This window comes from Pseudorca crassidens, chromosome 3 (genome assembly GCF_039906515.1).
Source record: "Pseudorca crassidens isolate mPseCra1 chromosome 3, mPseCra1.hap1, whole genome shotgun sequence".
Taxonomy (NCBI): Eukaryota; Metazoa; Chordata; class Mammalia; order Artiodactyla; family Delphinidae; genus Pseudorca; species Pseudorca crassidens.
Genome location: NC_090298.1, coordinates 165,155,362 through 165,174,497, shown reverse-complemented (window position 1 = coordinate 165,174,497; position 19,136 = coordinate 165,155,362). Strand labels below are relative to the sequence as shown.

The 19,136-nt window shown below is 57.7% G+C and overlaps 1 protein-coding gene across 11 annotated transcripts in view; it reads left to right on the top strand.

The window, feature by feature from the left end:
- DNM2 (dynamin 2) overlaps positions 1 to 19,136 on the top strand; it is a 92,756-nt gene that overhangs the window by 67,390 nt on the left and 6,230 nt on the right. For 5 of the 11 annotated variants that reach the window (XM_067733733.1, XM_067733729.1, XM_067733726.1 and 2 more), the window contains exons 13-18: positions 3,238 to 3,289; positions 4,233 to 4,244; positions 8,059 to 8,172; positions 13,825 to 13,934; positions 16,710 to 16,821; positions 17,367 to 17,531. In XM_067733733.1, the coding sequence (XP_067589834.1) occupies positions 3,238 to 3,289; positions 4,233 to 4,244; positions 8,059 to 8,172; positions 13,825 to 13,934; positions 16,710 to 16,821; positions 17,367 to 17,531 (565 nt within the window). Of the gene's footprint in view, positions 1 to 831; positions 862 to 3,237; positions 3,290 to 4,232; positions 4,245 to 8,058; positions 8,173 to 13,824; positions 13,935 to 16,709; positions 16,822 to 17,366; positions 17,532 to 19,136 lie in introns of all 11 variants that reach the window. The other 6 variants (XM_067733727.1, XM_067733723.1, XM_067733722.1 and 3 more) reach the window with 2 other exon arrangements.

The following is a 19,136-nucleotide window of genomic DNA, read 5'->3' as shown; positions in this document are numbered from 1 at the left end:
CCCGCTGATGCCATCAGCCCCCCGCCTCGGTGAGTATCACACAGATTGTTCTGATGGCTCGCGAAGGTCCTCTTTCCGGAGCCTGATAGAATAACAGGCGGTTGGTAGCCAGCGTCCTTGTATTTGTTTAGCCGGTATCGCTGGTGTGCTTTCACTGCACCAGGCCCTGTGATAACAGCAGTGAGCAGGCCCAGACCCAGGTCCCCACCCTGAAAGGAAGGTCCTGCGCCAGGGACCGAGCTGCCCCCAGGCAGTTAAGACACAGTGTGGTCAGTGCCGGGGTGGGGCTGTCCACCGCCCGTGGGAGTCCGGAGGGTGGCCTTGTGGCCTGGCCTTGGGGGTGCAGGGAGGAAGGGGCTAGCAGGCTGGGCATGAGGGTCTTCCCGTCCAGGGTCTCTGCTGGCTGAGTAGTTCCCTGGGTAGACATTCATCAGTGCACTCAGCTCTTCTGTGCTGGACACGTGGTTGGTGAGTGGAATGAATGAATGAGTGAACGAATGAATGGGGGGCATGATTAGAAGCTGCTGCCCCAGCCCAGGTGAGCTGAGGGCCCCGGCCGGACTGTCCCCGCTGTGGGGAAGGCTGAGGGGCCCTGGCCGGGCACTGCCCCTCAGGCTGGGCTCGCAGCCCCACTTGCTCCCGCTCCCCCAGCAGCCGGGTGTGTGGGGCCTGGAAACGCCGGTCCCCCTTTTCACGTTGCTGCTGTTTTCCTCACCTTGATGTCTCTGCTTCTCACACTTCATCCACAGTTCCTTCTCACAATCTCTCCTGTTTTTCCTTTGACCACTCCACTCTTTCCTCTGGATTCCTGGGCCTTCCCACTTCCCCCAGCTGTTACTATACTGAGCAGCTGGTGACCGGGTGGGTATTGCCTGCTGTGTGCCTTTTCCCTAGTGTGTGAACGGGGGACGCCCTGGCTGGGGGCGGGGCCCAGGGTGCCAGGCTCCACCCGGCCCAGGCCCAGGCCCAGGCCCCGGCCCTGGGTGGGATGTCGCAGGGGCCCCCGGAATAGCCACGGAGCACTGCCTTTGTCCTAGGACGGTGAACAAGCCAGACTTGGGCCTTGCCTTTTCAGAACCCCGAGGCTGAGAACCCACACGCTGTCGTTAAGCCAGTTCTCATAAGGAGGATGACAGTGGGAAAGGAGGGCAGGTGGAGGGGCTGTGGGAGAGGGCAGTGAGGGATGAGGCTTGGAGAGACCTTCCCAAGGAAGTCATGACAGCCAGGCGGTGGGGCCGGAGCGGAGCGGGGTCAGAGAGCACTGGAGACAGGGAAGGAAGGCTGAGAAGCCGGAGCATGAAGGCCAAGGCAAGGTGGAGGGGTGAGGTCACGGCCTCGTCACAGGAGGGCCTCAGGCCAAGGGGAGCACTTTGGATTTTCCCCCCAGCGCGCGCACACACACACACACACACACACACCACACAGACACACACACACAGAGACACAGACACACACACACATGGGCACACCATACTCACACAGACACACACACACACGTGCGCACCCCACACACACACCACCACCCCCACACACATGCGCACACCACACACACACACACACACAGACACATGCGTACACCACACACACACACCACATACACACACCACACACACACACCACACACACAGACACACATACACACACCACACACACCACACACATAGACACAGACACACCACACACACAGACACAGACATACACACACATGCGCACACCACACACAGACACACATACACATGCGTACACCACACACACACACACACACACACACACACACACACACACTCACACACACAAAGGAGGCAAGGGAAAGAGGGGCTGCGAGTCATGTGTGAGACCCAGGAAGCCCTTAGGAGGTAGAGCATCTGGGACCTCACCAGCACCCAGACATCACTGTGAGTGGCTTAGCTCTGTGTCCTTCAGACACTATTGATCCACCTCCTTGCTGTGCATAGAAGTTCTGGGGTGTTTTCTCACTGCCCTCAAAACACTAAAAACAAGGCCCAGAGAAAAAGTCCTTGTAGTGAATATATTGATCTTAGGGAAATCAGTGGATAAATTCCACTTCCATTCTTTTCTTTTTTTTCTGAGCCACACGGCATGTGGGAATCTTAGTTCCCTGACCAGAGATTGAACCCATGCCCCCTGCAGTGGATGCGCGGAATCTTAACCACTGGACCGGCAGGGAAGTCCCTCATTTCCATTCTTAATGTTCCACCGTTTACTGATCTAGGAACCGAAGCCTACTTCCTTAACATACACACACACACACACACACACACACACACACACACACACACACACACACACACACACACACACACACACACACACACACACACTACCACCTTATCCAACAACCAGCTTGAACTTTAAGGTAAAATTCCAGAGGCATTCAGTAAAGGGATTAAACAAGATGTTTTGCCTTTTCATGTTGTTTCAAAAGTTCCAGCTAAAACAATATGATAAGAAAAGACAATATGACCCCTAAGTAACAGGAGTTAACAGTTGGTTGCCGGTGGTGATAATGATGGTCCGAGTAGAAAATATATTAGGACAAACAAGGGAGCTGAGTAGGTGCCCACGTACAAAATAAAGGAGACTTCGTCTGTCTGTTGTGAACTAGCCAGGAAACAACATAGATGAAGAAGTAAAGAGATCTGGGACTATAGGTAAATAAGGGACCTTGCAGAAACACATTGACCTTGACTGTCCTCTGACTTGGGTCAGGAGCCATCCAAGATGAGTAGCGTTTTCATGGCGAGCAGCTGTCCCATAGCCTCATCTCCCAGTCTGGATGGCCCTGTGGTCAGAGCCGCTCTGGGCCTCGTGCCCGGGCCAGGATGGGAGGAGAAAGCGGGAAGAAGCCTCAAGTTTGAGCCCCCAAACACTGAAGGTTACTCTGAAGCCAGCATGGCTACCTCCCAGCCACTTGGGAATCCAGCTTCCCATGCCCCCTCTTGGAAGTACCAGGACCCAGTGACTCCTAGAAATAGCTGGCACTCTCAGGAGTGGCCGAGATCAGGGATGAGAAGTCAGGGTTTAATTTGGTATCTCGCTCGTTCCATGAGCCCGCTCTCTTTCCCTTGGGCAGCCCTTCGTACACGGGGGCCTTCTCTCTGCCTCTGCCCTTGGCCCCCACTCAGGAGAGAACCCCACCTGGGCCACGAGGGCCTCTTGCTCCTCGTCCCTCATGGGCTTCCTGCCGCATGAGCTCTCTCTGTGCTTTGGTTTCAGCGCCCAGCAGAGGAGCACCCAGCTGAACAAGAAGAGAGCCATCCCCAACCAGGTAACTGCCCACCCCTGCACCCTCCGCGGCCCGCAGCTCCACCCTCGGGGGTGGGAGGGCACTAAGGGACCACCAAGCCCAGCGATGGCACCTGGCTCATAGCATGTCCCGCCAGAAACCCCCACCCCCACCCCTCCAGCCTCTCAAATCCACTTAGGTTTTAATATTTTGGGAAACCGGTCTTTGAGCGGCAGCTCTGGCAGGGCCTAGGGGGCAGATTTGCAGAAGGCCCTGTCTGACATCCAAGGCCACGGCTAGAACTTGACACTAAGGAGGGGGGCAGCCCAGTCCCTCTGGTGTCTGCAGCCACATTGGGTTCCCGGGCCCAGCCCTGGAGACTCGGAGCCTGGGGGGAGGCTGGTTGTGACAGGCAGGTCTGGGGAGCCTGGGGGTGCTTTGATCCCCATACCTGGGGAAACCCAGAGCTGTATGGGGGGTTCTCCACCTTGATGTCATGCCCCAGCCAGAGGCCTTGTGAAGTAAGAACAGCTTTATATAGGCCAGTATTAGGTGCCCTTTTTTTTTTTTTTCCTGCTTAAGAAAACACATCATCTTTGCAAAAATTTCTGCCGGTGTCCCCTGCCTTCTCCACATCGGGCGGGGGTGGGGATGGGGGCTCTGCTCTTTATCTTGCACGATGACAGAGCCCTCTGGAAAAGAAGGGTGTAACCACTGCATGATTTTTTTTTGCGCTTGCCATAGGTAATACATATATTGTTGCTTTTTCATTTCGGGAGATGATAATGAATTAAATATTAACACCATGAATATAATTAATAGCATGTAATTTTTTTTTCTTTTGCTGTTTTCTCCCCCTGCTCTTCTCTCTCCTCATTTTTGTGCCTTTCCTGCTTTTTCTCCATCCCCTCATGTCCCTTACGTCTCTTTTCCTCCGCCTGCTCTTCTTTGATTTCCCCACAACCCTAACTTTGCATTTTCAAAGGGGGAGATCTTGGTAAGTACTCACTTAGTGTGGTAGCAAACATTAGAGAACTTGGTAGTGGTGGAGACCATGCCACCCCATAATATCCCCTCCCCCCGCCCCCGCCAAAAATAAATAAATAAATAACAGAACAACTAAAAATCCAGCTAACCTTTAAAAACCTCTGCCGTGGCTGCCGCCTGCCAGGCTTCGTGTTGCCCTGGGCTAAGCTGACTCACACAGACACTAACCTGACCACTGCCCCCATCTGGCGCCCACCCCTCCAGCCCATTCCTGACACGGTTTCCTAGTTTCCTGTAGGTCAGGGATGGCAAATACTTAGCTAACACCCCAGGCCTTTCTCCCTTCACCTCCCTGGCCGGGGATGATTTTGCTCAAGCCCTGCAAGAGCTTATTCTTGCCACTGCCACCACTCTGTTTCCAGACAACACCATGCAGAAATTTTCCCCTCCTGCACTCAAGGCAGACATTCTTAATTGATCCAGCACTCTTTTCCTTGTACCTCTCTCCTGTCCTGTGCCCCTGGCAGACATCACTAATTGATCCTGGCATTTTTGTTTCCTAAGCATGTCACTACTCCCCATTCCGTGGCCGATGTGACTAACTGGTCAAGGAATTTTTTCCCCCATGTGATAGCTTTGCACGTGATACCCCTCCTGTACCCGTGACAGACATTGATCAGGAGACTCTCTCCTGGATGCTGCCACTATCCTCCTGCCTCCATAGCAGATACGATGATTGATTAGGCTGTTCTGTTGCACTTGCCCCTGTCCCTTTGCCAATGGCAAACATCACTAATTGATCCTAGTGTCCTTTCCCACAGTGCCCAGAATTCTCACCACAGTGCTACCCATTGATTGGCGAATGGTATTTGCCATCCCTGTTTTAGGTAACACCTCCTCTCTGTGTGTGGCCCAGCCCAGCCCGGCAGGGAGCAGGCAATGCCCACTTCTGAGAGTTGAGCTCTTTTCAAGGTGATTGCCTTTGGGCAGCTGGCTTCCGCCCCAGCTCTCCACCTTGGAGACCATGGCCTGCGCCACCAGCCCTAACCGAGGCCTCCTTCTCCCGGGTTCTCTCCCCCCACACTGGGCGGGCACTACTGCTGCCCTCTGGCAGGGATCTTCTGGTGACCCCGGGATCTTTCCAGTAGCTGAGCTGAACCCCTAACAGGACCTGGAAGATGCAGAAGAGGCCAAAGCTTGCCATGGTTGGGGGCGGTTGCGGGAGGAATGGATCGTCCTTGGGCCCATGGTTCCCACTTTCCCATGTGTCACCCCAATCCCCTTTGAATGGTTTCTTTCCTCCAAACAGCCCAGAGGCATGTTTCTCCCCACACCCACACCCTGAGAAGTTTAGTCATTCTTTTCCTGCCAGATTCCACACCCCTAGCCACGAAGCCCAGCCCTGCCGTGTGCGTGGCTGTGGCTCCTGGGTCTTCCAGCCATGGTTTCCATCCCTGCCCAGGCGACTCACCCAGGGAGGAGGAGGTGGGCCCCAGCTGCGTCACTTCTCCTGGCAGCCCTTCCTCCCTCCCCCAGCATGCCTGCCCCCCGGAGCACGGGAACTCCGCCTGCCTCTTCTATCTCCCCAGCTGACCCTATTCCCGCCGCCCCCGCCCGCCTTTTCTAAGCCCAGTCCCTTGGGCACAAATCTGGCTTTTGGATGAGAAGGCCCGACCACTCCTTTTCCTCTAGACTCAGCGCCTGTGTCTGCCACCGGCAGCTTGCCCCTCCCCAGGGCGGGATTTTGTCTCTGAATCCCCTTGGGCTCCCATACAGGCAGCTCTCTGGGTGGCTCAAGGGCAGAGGGACCTGAGGGGGGCAGTGCTTCTCCAGGCCTAGCTAGCAACCTCCTGCCCCAAGGCTCAGAGGTGCCATTTCCAGCAGGGCCGCATGCCCTGGAGCATGACAAGGGCCCCATCTGCTAGCTTTGACCTCTACCTGACCCAGGGTGGAGGCAGGCGAGCCAGCTCGGCCACCAAGGGGTGGCGGTGGGGGGCACATCTGCCCCCTTGGGAACGAGGCTGGGCCTGGAAGCGTGGAGGCCTTGCCATGTGAGGACTTCTTCTCTGGGGAGCACCCAACACACACAGCCTCCCCCCTGCCCCTGGCTGTCGATCAATGACTGAAGTTTAGAAGCACCCACTTTAGACCTGGACTAAGACAAGGCAGGCCCTACCCTGCCCCTGGGGGAGCGAGGAACAGGCGGGGACAGGCACCCACGCAGCTCTGGAGATGCAGGGGCTCCTTCCGCCCCCGGCCTGACCACCCGTCCCACTTTGCCCGGGACTGAGGGCATTCCCAGGACTTTGAGGACTAAGCCTAGGGACCTCCTGGACAAGCCAGGGCAGGTCGGTCACCCTGCTGCCAGGACTGAGACCATGACCTCGTTGGGGCTGACAGTCTCTGCCTGCTGCCTGACGGCCACAAGACTCCCAGGTGCTGTCTCGTCATCTCAGGGAGGGAGAAGCCTTAGCACGGGCTGCCAGGTGGTATTTCAACGGTGGCACAGCCTGGGCAGGGACTTCTATGTGGTGCAGAGGTCCCTGGCCGCTCTGTGGCCGTCTCTGCCTTCCTGGTCTCTGAGACTTAAGAGCTCATTTCCAGCCACAGGCGGGTGGTGGCCCTGTGAAGATTTGGTGTGCCCGGGGGCAGGACAGAGTAGACAGGATGAAGGCCCTCTTGAGCCGCATCCACTAGGGAGGCATGTGGGCCCCAGAGGCAGCCCCAAAGCCCTACCCCACCCTGGGGGTACAGCGCCAGCCCTTCCCCGCTGTCCATGGCCACTGGCAGCCCACCTCCTGCAGCTTAGCCCAGTTTGTCGCTGCCTTGGCCCCGGGTGTCCCTGCCTGCGCAGACTCGTGCTTCCCGCCACCCCGGGATCCCCAGTCCAGAGTGGTGGGAGGCTCCATCCCACAAGCGCCTCCATGGCCCGGGGAACATGGGAGTGTGGCCTCCCCCAGGCTACCTGCGTTTAGCTGTCAGGTGAGTCCCCCACGCAGGCCTGGGTTCCGTCTCCTGCTCAGATGACAGCAGTGGCCAGACGAGCCCCACATAGGGGGGTCTCACAGCCCAGAACCCGGATGTGCCAGTCAGAGAAAAAGCCAGAGTGGGGCATGATCCTTGGCGGGTCCCCTGGGCTCAAACTTTTGTCCCCAGCCCTCTGGGTGGAGGAGTCTCTTCATCCTCGTATTCTGAAAAGAGCCTGTGGGGAGGGGAGCCCTGGGGCGGGGGCTGGCCTCGACTCCTGGTCAGAGCAGGTCCCTGTGCCCACCGAGTGCCTGCCTGGGTGAGCCGGGCAGCAGAATCAAGCCTCTGCCCGTTGCCTGGGCGACTCCTCCAGCTCTACATCCACAGCCGCCTTCCACAGGGCACGAGGGGCAGGGCCCAAGGGTGTCGCTGGTACCGCGTCTCACCAAGACAAGTGTGATTCCTTCAGTCACATCCAACGTGACATGCCCCCCCCCCACAAGCCTGGGATGCCCTCCTCTGGGCCCCTTCCAGCTGGGAGTACCTTTTGCCACCTGTGCTAATTCAACCTAACACCAAGCTCAGAGGGGCTCCCCAGGGACCCAGTTCCCAATCACCCTGGGGACTGTGAGTGAGTCCACGTCTGCCCACCCGAGGGCCCCACGTTGGTCTCCGTTGGGAAGTGCTTGGGGCAAGGTGGCCTGGAATCGGGGTGCCTGGCTTTGGGCTGGAGGTGTCTCTGCCATGGTCCCCGTTTTCCCGCCTTGCTAGGGGCGAGGGTGCTGGCCACCGCGCTGGGGCAGGCCGGGCTGGGTGGTGGCCGCTGTCCCCTGCTGAGCCCCGCCCTCCCCCCCCAGGTGATCCGCAGGGGCTGGCTGACCATCAACAACATCAGCCTGATGAAGGGCGGCTCCAAGGAGTACTGGTTTGTGCTGACGGCCGAGTCACTGTCCTGGTACAAGGATGAGGAGGTGAGTGGCTGGCAGGGGTGGGACGGTTGGGCAATGGTGGGTCGTGCTCTCCACACCTCCCTCCTCTGGGTGGCGCTCCCTCAACTTACTGCTCGTTCGGGAAAGGCTCCCTGAGCGCCACCATACCCCGAAGCTTACCATTAGGATGGTATCAGCCAGGGCCGCAGGGTGTCCAAAGGCACTGTGCATCATATCCGAGCCCCTCACGGCCCCCCGTGCGGTTGTGCCTCGTGGGGGCTGGGCTCCCTGAGGAGGAAAGGGGCACGGGGGAGGCTCCAAACTGATCCCACCCTTCAAAATCATGGCAAGGTGGGGGCTTTCAGAGGGGGCACGGCCTGGGGTCGGGGACTCAGGTTCACGCCGAGGCTGCTGGGGTTCCATTTCCTACAGCTAACCCAGACTCAGCCAGGCCCTTAGCCTCTCTGGGCCTCAGTTTCCCCATCCGTGAAGTGAGGTAGAACGGCCCTTGCATCTTTGAGGTGCTCCGTCACGGTGTCTGTCTTGAGATCATTCCACATGTGCTTGGCCTCCTCAGAGGGATGAGGGAGGCCTCTGGGAACAGCACCAGGAATAATAAGCACAGGGCGTGGTTTTGCACGTTGCCTCGTGCCATGGTCTCCATGAGCCTGTGGACGGGGCTGTGAGTGAGTGCACCCCTGTTCCCTGGCCCAGCGGGCAGCCCCACCGGGTGTTGCCATGCAGGTCCCTCCTCCGCCTCGGCCCATCCTCCCGTCCTGAGTGGCCCATTTCGTGGCTTAGTTCTCTTAACAGAACGACAGTACTGTGGCTTAGTGGCCTGGGAGTGAAGCCACTCCTCTGGTGTGACTGCCTGTTGCCACTCTGACACAGGCTTCCAGGGGCCACCAGCGAGGGCCAGTGTGTTTCTCTGGGCTGCCCTGTGAGAGATAACACAGGCGCTCCCTGTCGTCAAGGTGGTGTTAGGTGGCTCTCGATTTGCGTCTGTGACAGAGGTCCCAAATGAAGGCACTTACAGAGGTGGTCTGTTTCTTGCCCGCCCGGCGAGCTTGGCATCCCTGTGCCGTGAGGCTGGCCAGGGCCCTGGCTCCGCCTCCCCCATGGCCATCGTAACACATAGCTCCTCCTCGTGGTCCAGGATGGCTGCCCCATGTCCATCACCACGTGGCCACAGGAGGGAAGGAGGTGCCTGACAAGGAAGGCACCCGCATCCCTCTGCACACATGCTCCGGGATCTTTGCTTCCGCTCTGTGCTTTGCCCACATGGGATGGCACAGCCTCCAGCCCGGCCCAGGTGCCCCCAGAGGAGAGGCTGGGCTTCTCTGGTCACCCCTGGAGCTGCCCTACCTGGCTCTCCCCGCTTGGGGTTTTGGGGTGACCCCCACACCTGGGGCTTCACCGGCAGCTGACCCCATCCCGGGACAGGCAGGCCTGTGCCCAACCATGTGTATTTCCACCCAGGCTCAGAGACAAGACAGGTAGAACTCTGTTGGCGCCCCTGGGTAGCCCTGTCTTGTTTATGAAGCCCCTGCCCTGTGCCAGCCTCACTGGCTGGGAGAGCCTGCCGTGGTCCCACACGGAGAGCATTGTCTTCTTCCTCCTCCTCAGTAGATACTCACATTCCTTTTGTCAGGGAAGGAAACTGAGGTTCTGAGCAGTGACTTGCCCCCATGTCACGGCGTGGGGAAGTGTCCCCATGCGGTGGGTACAGAACACAGGCTCCCTGACCCGAGGCACCTCAGCCCCACACCTGGACCACTCCCCACTGCCCAGGCAGGAAGCGGTTCCCACAAGTGGCGGGTGTTTAAGAGTAGAATGTCATCATCCCACTCCCCGTGAGGCCAGAGCTCACCGCTGGAATGTCGTGAAGGCTTGGGAGCCCCAAGTCCCCCAAGGGACCTTGTCTGGGTGGCTGCTTCTAAACTGGGGTTGTCCAGGACCCTGGCGCCTTCCTGGGTCGAGATGCAGAGGGAGGGTGGGTGGGACTGGGCATTTCTCAAGGAACCTGCGTGGCCAGATCCGCTCCTCAAAATGGCCGGGGTGCAGTGTGGGTGGGGATGACGCTTGCACTTTTTCTCCCGCTCTTTCCTCCCCCGCAGTCTGAAGCTCAGTCTGCTCTGTGCTGCATCAGCTGTCAGATAAGCTGAGAGCTGGTTCGCACCTTTGGGCTTTGGGGGTCTCCGGGGCAGGAATGCCGGGCCTCGGGCGGTTGGAGAGGGGGCTTCTGGGCCCAAACCCTAGCCTGGCGATTCGCTGTATGGCATCATCGGGAGCTCAGTTTTTGACTTAAGGAGGGGCCCTTCGTTTCTTCTTCATCTAGGGGTTGAAAGCAGGAGCCCCAGACCCTCCCTCGGGGCCCCAGAGCAGAGGCAGGGGCAGTGCTGGGAGGAGGGTCGAGCGCCGCCGGCGGTAATGAGAACCAGCAGACCTGTGAATGGGGCCCTGTGTACACCCCAGACACAGAGCTGCCTGAGATTGGGGAGGGGCAGTCGTGAAATCCTGTCTGTCTGTCTGTCCGTCCCCCGCCCTCCCCCCTCCCCGCCAAGTTAGGATCCCAGCAAGGGCCCTGAAAATCACACAACAGGGTGGCCACCCCCGGGGTCAGGCCACCATCGTAGAGAAGCCTCAGAGAGAGGCAAGACACCATATTTCTTTATTAAAAAAAATAAACAAGAGGAGGTGGTTACTGGAGGGTAGGAATAGGAGACTGATTCCACCAGAGCCCCCGACCCCTCAGCCGGTGTCGGGGCTCTCTTTGCCTCTGCCCGGCGCCTCTTTTCCTCCCCGGCGCCCGCCCCCGCCCAAGCCCTTCTTCTTTATTCCAGAATCTTCTGTCCAGGCCTCCAGCCTGTGGGGAGGAGGGCGGTGGGCAGTGGCACTCACCTCCTGGTCTGCCTCGCTGCGTGGGTGGCAGCAAGTTTGGGTGGGGGGCCCATCCTGACGCGCCGCTCGCCCGAGCCCAGCCTAACCAATGTGCAGACTACTGTACACATTCAGAGCCCCCTGAACAGGTAGTCTGAACACTGGGTTGGCGGGGCCGGCTGTCCGTCCTGCGGGCCCCCTGGGCAGCAGCAGGGCCACAGCGCCCCAGCACCTCCGAGCAGGCGAGGAAGCCACTGGTCCGCCCGCGACGATCTGCTTCGTCTCTTCTGACGTGGCACGGCCGGGGCCAGCGCGCATCTGGAGAAAGTTGTGGGTTTTCAGGAAATCCTAAGGAGGCGGGGTGGGGGGGCGGGGGGGAGGGCGGGGGGGTTGGGAGGGAGGGTTTGGGTCCGTGGCCTCTGTGTGCAGGAGAAGGTCTCTTTGGGGGTGGGGGCGGGGTACATGCACGCCTCCGTGTCTGTGTGGTGCCTGTTTGTGTCGTGCGTGTGTGTGTGTGGTGTGTGTTTGTGTGTGTGTGTGTGTGTGTGTAGAGAGAGAGTGTGTATGCGTGCGTGCGGGCAGCATCAGGAAGGCAGCCTCTGTGCTCTGGGCGGAATCACGCTATAAACACTTCCAGATGTGGTGTCTCACTCGGGGCCCAAAAGGACTGTGACTCAGTTACTTGGCCTTAGCCGGCCAACTGGAAGCTTCCTGCCTCATGACATGATAGGGTGGGAGCAGCAGAGGCTCTTCACAAACTTCCGGGCCGGGAACTCCTGCCCTGGCCCTTTCTAAAGCCCCCCGCCCAAATTCTTCCCGGAGAGGTTGGAGGGCCCCGGGCTCCGCATTCCCTGGCCTGCCTGTACCCTCCTCCCCTGCCCTGGCTTCCAGCATGAATGGGGTTCCCACCTCCTTGGCTCCTCTCCTTGCCCAGAACCCGGTGGACTGACTGACCCTGGAGCATAAGAGTGACAGACAGACAGACAAAAGAAAACCCCTGGCGCCTCGCAAGCACCAGCTCTGGGGTGGGCATGTGCTGGGGACTTTCACAGTGTCCGTCCTCACCTTGCACCAGGAGGACGAGACTCCTACCCATCTTTGACAGCTGAGGAAACTGAGGCAGACAGGGGCAGTGACTTGCCCAAGGGCACATGGCTGGGGAGGGGCCAGGCCCAGCTGAGCTTCTCGCCTCAGTCAGGACTGAGCCCACGCACCGAGCCTGCCACTCGCTCCTGCCTCCCGTTGAGTAGTCCTGAAACTCCAAGTGGCCCTCCACCCTCTGGGAGGGCCCCTGGGCCCCTTCCCCGCCACCACTGTGGCTGCTGTTGATTTGGGGAGGAACCGCCACGTTGGGTTTTGTTCTGAGGCCTTCCGGAGGTCAGGGGTAGGATGGGTGAAAGGAAGTGAGCTGCTGTGTGAGGGGGGCAGGTCTCTCTTCTCCAGAGATGCCCAGGAGGTCAAAGACCAGGAGGGCCGTGGGGAGAACCTGGCTTCTGAAGTCCCACCGCGGCCCAGTCCACCCGCTGCGTGGCCCAGGGCGGCCCACTTCCCTCTCTGAGCGCGATGCTTCCCTGGCAGGGATGCGTGAGAGGGATCCACGAGCTGCTGGATAAGCAGCATTTCCCATCAGCCCTTGAGAGCTGCTGTGGGTCGAGTGGGAGTCGGGGAGGGGCGGGGGGGTACCCTGATGCTGTGCTTTGGTTTCCTGGTGTAGAAAACCCAGTGAATGCACTGCCACCTCCTCCCCCCGCCCCCAGTAAAGGTTAATAGCAATGCATCTGCACGGGCCTAGGCGTATCGTAGGTGCTTAGCTAACAGGAGGTGGGCTGCGGAGTGGGACTCCCAGCTCGGAGACTCACCAGGCCCGTGCCCTTGACCAAGGGACGCGTCCTCTCTGAGCTGCTTTCCCCAGCAGCCGTCAGGACTGCCATGCCCAGCACTCGGTTGGCACTTTCTGAACAGGGCCACCCCGGCCATCAGCTCACGGGGGCCTCGCTTTCCAGCTCCCTCCCCCGCCCCCACTGCCTGCCCCTCTGTGCCTCTGTCTGTCTCTTTCTCTCGAAAATGGGATCATATTGGTAACTCACTTGCAGGCTCGTCGTGAAGAAGTAGTCATGTTAATGGTTTCATTCACTCAGTGGTTGGAATCTGGGTAGAGTCAGAGTTGGCCAGTTTTGAGCATCCACTGTGTGTCAGCAGTAAACCAAACAGACAGGAGTCTCCACCCCCCGAGGACCCAATGAGTCGGTCTAGGTGACCCTAGGTCAATAAGCAAGAAATGCGGGGTGGCGGGGGAGACTTCTCTGGTCCAGTGGTTGGGACTCCGTGCTCTCACTGCCGAGGACGTGGGTTTGATCCCTGGTCAGGGAACTAAGACCCCGTAAGCCGCGCAGCACAGCCAAAAAAAAAAAAAAAAAAAGATACGTGGTGTGTTGTGTTACATGAGGGGAAGCGCCAAGGGGAAAAGTAGGGGGAGAGTTTGGGGTGGGGTCAGGGCAGGCCTCTCCTGGAGGGTCCCTCTGTACAAAAGAGGCAAGGAGGGCACCAGGCCGGTGTTGGCGGGGGTGGGGGTGGGGCATGCTAGGTGCAAAGGCCCTGGGGTAGGAGCCCGCTTGGGATGTTCAGAGTCACAGAGGCTAGCGTGGCTGGGGCAGGTAAGCGAGGGGGAGGGCGGTGCCAGACTAGCTCACCCGAGGAAAAGCAGCATGGGAGGCGTCAGGTGTTGGCGGTGGTCCTCCTGGTAGAGTCCAGCCCAGGGCAGCCTCAGGGCCTCAGTTAAACAGCCCAGGGTGACCCCTCCCCTTTCACCCTCAGGAGAAAGAGAAGAAGTACATGCTGCCTCTGGACAACCTCAAAATCCGCGACGTGGAGAAGGGCTTCATGTCCAACAAGCACGTCTTCGCCATCTTCAACACGGAGCAGAGGTGAGTGCCCCCGACCCCGACCCCCATCCCCCAAGGTCCCAGGGAGACCAATGGCCCTCGTTCAATCATTCTTCAGTGTCCACCGAGCACTTGCTGTGAACAGTCCCTACCCTGGGGTCTCACATTCCAGAAAGGGTGTCAGTCAAGAAACAGAAAAGTGCTTCTGTGGGGTGGTCAGCGGGGTGGGGAGGCTGAAACAATGCAAGAGCCGTGGAGGGTTCTGAGCAGAGGAGGGATGGGACCTGGCTCTGGTGCTCACCGGCGCCCCCTGGTGGCCACGAGGGGAACAGGCTGAGGAGGCGAGCGTGGGAGACGAGGGAGGAGACGCTTGCACTGGCCCAGGTGGGAGATGGTGGGGCTGGACCCAAGTGGGGCTGAGGACATAGAGGAGGAAGGGGTGGATTCCAGTAGAGCGACTGAACTCCTGGCGGGTGTGGGTATGAGAGCAAGAAAGGTGTTGCTGAGGGACTGAGCTGCCATTGGCTGACATGGGGAAGGCAGAGGCAGAGTAGGCTCGGGGCCAGTCGGAGTCTGGGTTGGGGTGATGCTGAGGGAGAGGGGCTTGTGAGACACCACGTGGGGCACAGGGGAGCCAGCTGGGTAAGTATGAGAGACTGGTGTTCAGGAGTGCGCTCCGGGCAGGAACGTGAATTTGGGGAGTTGTCGTTGTGTGGAGGTGTTTCAAGTCTAATGGGATGAGATTCCCTGGGCCAGTATAACAGAGAAGAGAAGGGCCCAGGAGGCTCTCAGTAAACCCACGCCAAGGGGCGTTGGTGGGAGACTTTAGCAAAAGCAAAGATACTTCTCTCAGCTCAGGAAGAGACCCAGTTGGCAGGAGGTCTGAGAGCAGGCGGAAGGGCTGAGCATGGACCCAGGAGGGCCCCTGCCCAGACTCACACCCTCATCCAGGGAACCCCCAAGTCAGGGGTCAGCTGTCAGCCAGGGCCTGGTGGTTCTTCATGACTGGCCAGCAGGCAGTGACATCCTCCCTCTTGGCCCCAGGACCACCTTCCCCACTGCCCATCCACACGCACCAGGTCCAGCTGAGCCACCTGTTTTGTGCAAGAATCGTTCTATCCTGCTTTGCTCTGGGCTGGCCTAAAACTCTTGAGACCCACTTTGACCATCAGCTGGCTCCAAAAACCTTTATAACCCTTTTAGGCTCATCTCTCCCTACCCCCCACCTCCCCTGCCTAAGAAACCCTAGGGTGTGTGGGAGACCCTGGGTTCTGCGATGGGACAGGCCTGCTGGGAAGCTCTTCCTGGCTGTGTAACGCCAGACAGCCATCCCACCTCCCTGGCCCTGTGATCCCCTGTGCAGCGGGCGGTGGCGGGGGGCGGGGCGGTGAAGATATTACCTAATGTATCATTTAGTGGTGAGTTCGGGAAACCCAGATTGATAGTAGCAGAAACAAGATAGAAGTTGGGGTTTTTTATGTAAATCAAGTCCAGACTTTACCATCTGGTGCAGGTTGGACAACCCCACAGGCATCCAGGCCCAGGCCCTCCTTCTTATTTCTCAGCTCTCCTCCTCTTTGTCCAAGATGGCTGCTCAAACTCCAGCCATCATGATGATGTTCCAGGCAGCAGGAAGGAGGAGGAGCAACAAAGACATGCTCCCTTTCCCTGCTCTCAGCTCCTTCCAGAAGTCTCAGGGCAGCCACTCACTGACTGCTGGTTGGCCTGAGCACTGTTGTGAGGCCATCCGTGCCTAACCTCAGACCCAGATCTCACTCGAAGACTTTGGGACAGCTTGGCCGTCTCAGTCACACCTGCCCTGTGGGACAGGATGGCATGCGTGTAGCATGGATCCTGGCCTATATATGGAGAACACTGCCCATAAACACTGGTTAGTGTCTGTCCGTTGTTCCCCCAGCCTTTTGGCTCTGCACCTTCCGCTCACAGACCCACATTTGCCCAGCAGTTCACAAGCCTTTGCTGGGAGTTTCAGTCCTGCCCTGGCCAGTTCCACCTCCCTCCCAGGAATCGGGGCACATGCTGGACCTTTACTGTCCAAGGCAGCAGCCACTGGCCACATGTGACTGTTTATTTATTTTTATTAATTTTTATTGGAGTTTAGTTGTTTTACAATGTTGTGTTAGTTTCTGCTCTACAGCAGAGTGAATCAGCTATACGTATACATATATTCCCTCTTTTTTGGATTTCCACATGTGACTATTTAAATGTAAATTGATGGAAATAAAATAAAAATTTACATTCGCTTTCTCGGCCACGCTGGCCCCATTCCTGACGCTCAGAAAGAAGCCACCTGTGGCTCGTGGCTGCTGCGTCAGGCCAGAACGTTCTTTTGGATGATGCGGCTGTAGCTTCTCTAGAAAACACCTTGACAGGAGCTCCCCAACTGGCGGAGGGTGTCGTGGGTCACTGCCCACTTCTGGAGGGGTCGTTGGCAGCCTTTGGCTCCCCCAGGAGAGCATAAAGGAGGGGATGGGCAGTTCCCAGGGGAAGGAGAGGAGTAGCTGAGCCCACAAACAAAACACTGCAGATGCCGCTAGATGCAGACTCTTGCTGAGCACACGCCCTGCTCTCGGCACGGTTTTGGGTGTTACAGGCACGAATTCACGGTACCTCCATCAGCCCAACGGGGTGCAGGGGCTGCTGCCATCCTGGGGCCTCTGGTCATGAGTGCCCCCGGTCAGGGGTGAATCCTGGTCAGTCAGGCCAACCCCAGGGCCTGAGCTCCAGCTCACTGCACCCACCGGGCCCACGGGCAGGGTCAAGCATGCGCCTTTCCCTCCCTCCCTCTCACCGCAGGAACGTCTACAAGGACCTGCGGCAGATTGAGCTGGCCTGTGACTCCCAGGAGGACGTGGACAGCTGGAAGGCCTCATTCCTCCGAGCCGGGGTCTACCCTGAGAAGGACCAGGTGAGGAGCGCCCTGCCCGGCCGGCACACCTTGGGCTGAGCTGACCCCACCTGGGAGAAGGGCGGCCAGCATCTCACGGGATGGGTCATTTCAGGCTGTGTTTGCCAGCACTCTCTGAGGGCATGTAGCCCATACCCTCTTGAGCAGACAAAGCAGAAAGGGCTGGGGAGGGTTCTGTCATCGGCGCCCAGAAGGTTCTCCAACTAAAGTCAAGGACAGGGACACACGTGGACCAGGATCCTGTCTGCTTTGTTCTCTCTCCTTTTTTCCTGTCCTTGAGGCGGAGTGAACATGGCCCCCAAATTAACATGTTCCAATCCCCAGGTGAGAGGCACTAGCCCATCTTTGGACTGTGGTCACCCCCAGGTCCGGGCAGCTCAGCCCAGGGGCAGGCAGGGCCACGTGGTGCCAACGCGGCCATGAGGGGCCAGCCCCAGAGGGTCAGCTGCGGGTGGGGTAGGGCAAGCAATCCCAAGAGGAGGGGTGCTCCCCACGCTGGACTCAGGCTGCAGTCACCCCTCATGGCCTCCCCTCCCCGCTTGCAGGCAGAAAATGAGGACGGAGCCCAGGAGAACACCTTCTCCATGGACCCGCAGCTGGAGCGGCAGGTGGAGACCATTCGCAACCTGGTGGACTCCTATGTGGCCATCATCAACAAGTCCATCCGTGACCTCATGCCAAAGACCATCATGCACCTCATGATCAACAATGTGAGTGCCTGCCCCTCCAGGTCCCCCTTCCCCCAAGACGGGGCGGCCACAGCCAGATTTGGGCTGATCACAGTCTCTATAACATCAGAAATGAGAGTGAGGGCTTCCCTGGTGGCGCAGTGGTTGAGAGTCCGCCTGCCGATGCAGGGGACACGGGTTCGTGCCCCGGTCTGGGAAGTTCTCACATGCCGCGGAGCGGCTGGGCCCGTGAGCCATGGCCGCTGAGCCTGCGCGTCCAGAGCCTGTGGTCTGCAACGGGAGAGGCCACAAAAGTGAGAGGTCCACATACCACAAAAAAAAAAAAAATGAGAGTGAGTCTCACCACCTTTTAAACATCACAGTCAGGATCCTCAGCCTCTCTTGGGAAATGAGAAGGTACAGACACACGGGGCTCACACCCCCGTTTAATCGGGTCATTGAAGCTATCACCACGCTTGTGCATTTGCTCTAAAGTTTTCCAGCCTTACAGTAACCCTGGGAGAGGGCCTGCTATCATCCCCATTTTATAGACAGGAAAACAGAGGCCCAGAGAGGTCAAGAAGCCTGACCCAAGTCACTCAGAAGAGTGAGGGGTGGGATTCAAACCCAGGCTGAGTCTGTCCCCAGCTGTGACCTCCTGGTGGCCTGCAGCCCGGCCTGCCTTCACCCCAGGGTGTTACCTGCTACCTCCGGGGCTCCTGAACCTCTCAGGGTATCAGGCTTCTCTTCGGTGAAATGCAGCTGTACTGATGTCTCCTGCTCCAGGCTGCTGGGAGGGTTCAGGCCTTGGGCTCAGCACTAGGCACTCAGAAAGCTATGTAACCCAGGTTCAGTTTATGTTGTGACTGTAAAACCTCTAAATACGACAGAGTCTAAAGCAAAAATCCCATGTCCCTTCCCTTTCACTCCGTTCTTCCCAGTCTCTTCTTCAGTGGTGGTCAGTGTTAAGTTTCATGGGTGTCCTAGTACCTTGTTCACGTATAGATGGGATTTGCTGCAGCTATGAACTTTTAAATTCATGTATGCTTTGACCCAGCAGTTCTCCTTGTAAAAACGGAAGGGAAATTATCTATTTGTCTATCTATAATATGCCTAGAAATCTGGAAGTTTGTACAAGGACGTAGTGACCAGTTGCTCCCTAGAGGGAGAACTCAGGGGGCCTAAGGAGGCCAGAGTGGACAAAGGAGTTTTCACTGTATCTTTAGGTTATATTTTATTTTCCCTTTTACTCATTTTTCAGAATTTAAATGTTTGACTAGCTAGTGTATTTACGTGGTTCGCAAATGAAAAACTATCCAGCACTGTCATCTTTGTATGTGTTGAAAGTTCGAGAAAATTCATCCATCCATATATGTATTTTTTTCATGTTCTTTTCCATTATAGTTTATTATAGGATATTTAATATAGTTCCCTGCAGTATACAGTAGAACATTGTTGTTTATTTTATATATAGTAGTTTGTGTCTGCTAATCCCAAACTCCTAATTTATCCATCCCTCCACCCTTTCCCCCTTTGGTAACCATAAGTTTGTTTTCTGTGTCTATGAGTCTGTTTCTGTCTTATAAATGAATTCATTTGTATCATATTTTATTGTTTTTTGTTTTTTTTTGTGGTACGTGGGCCTCT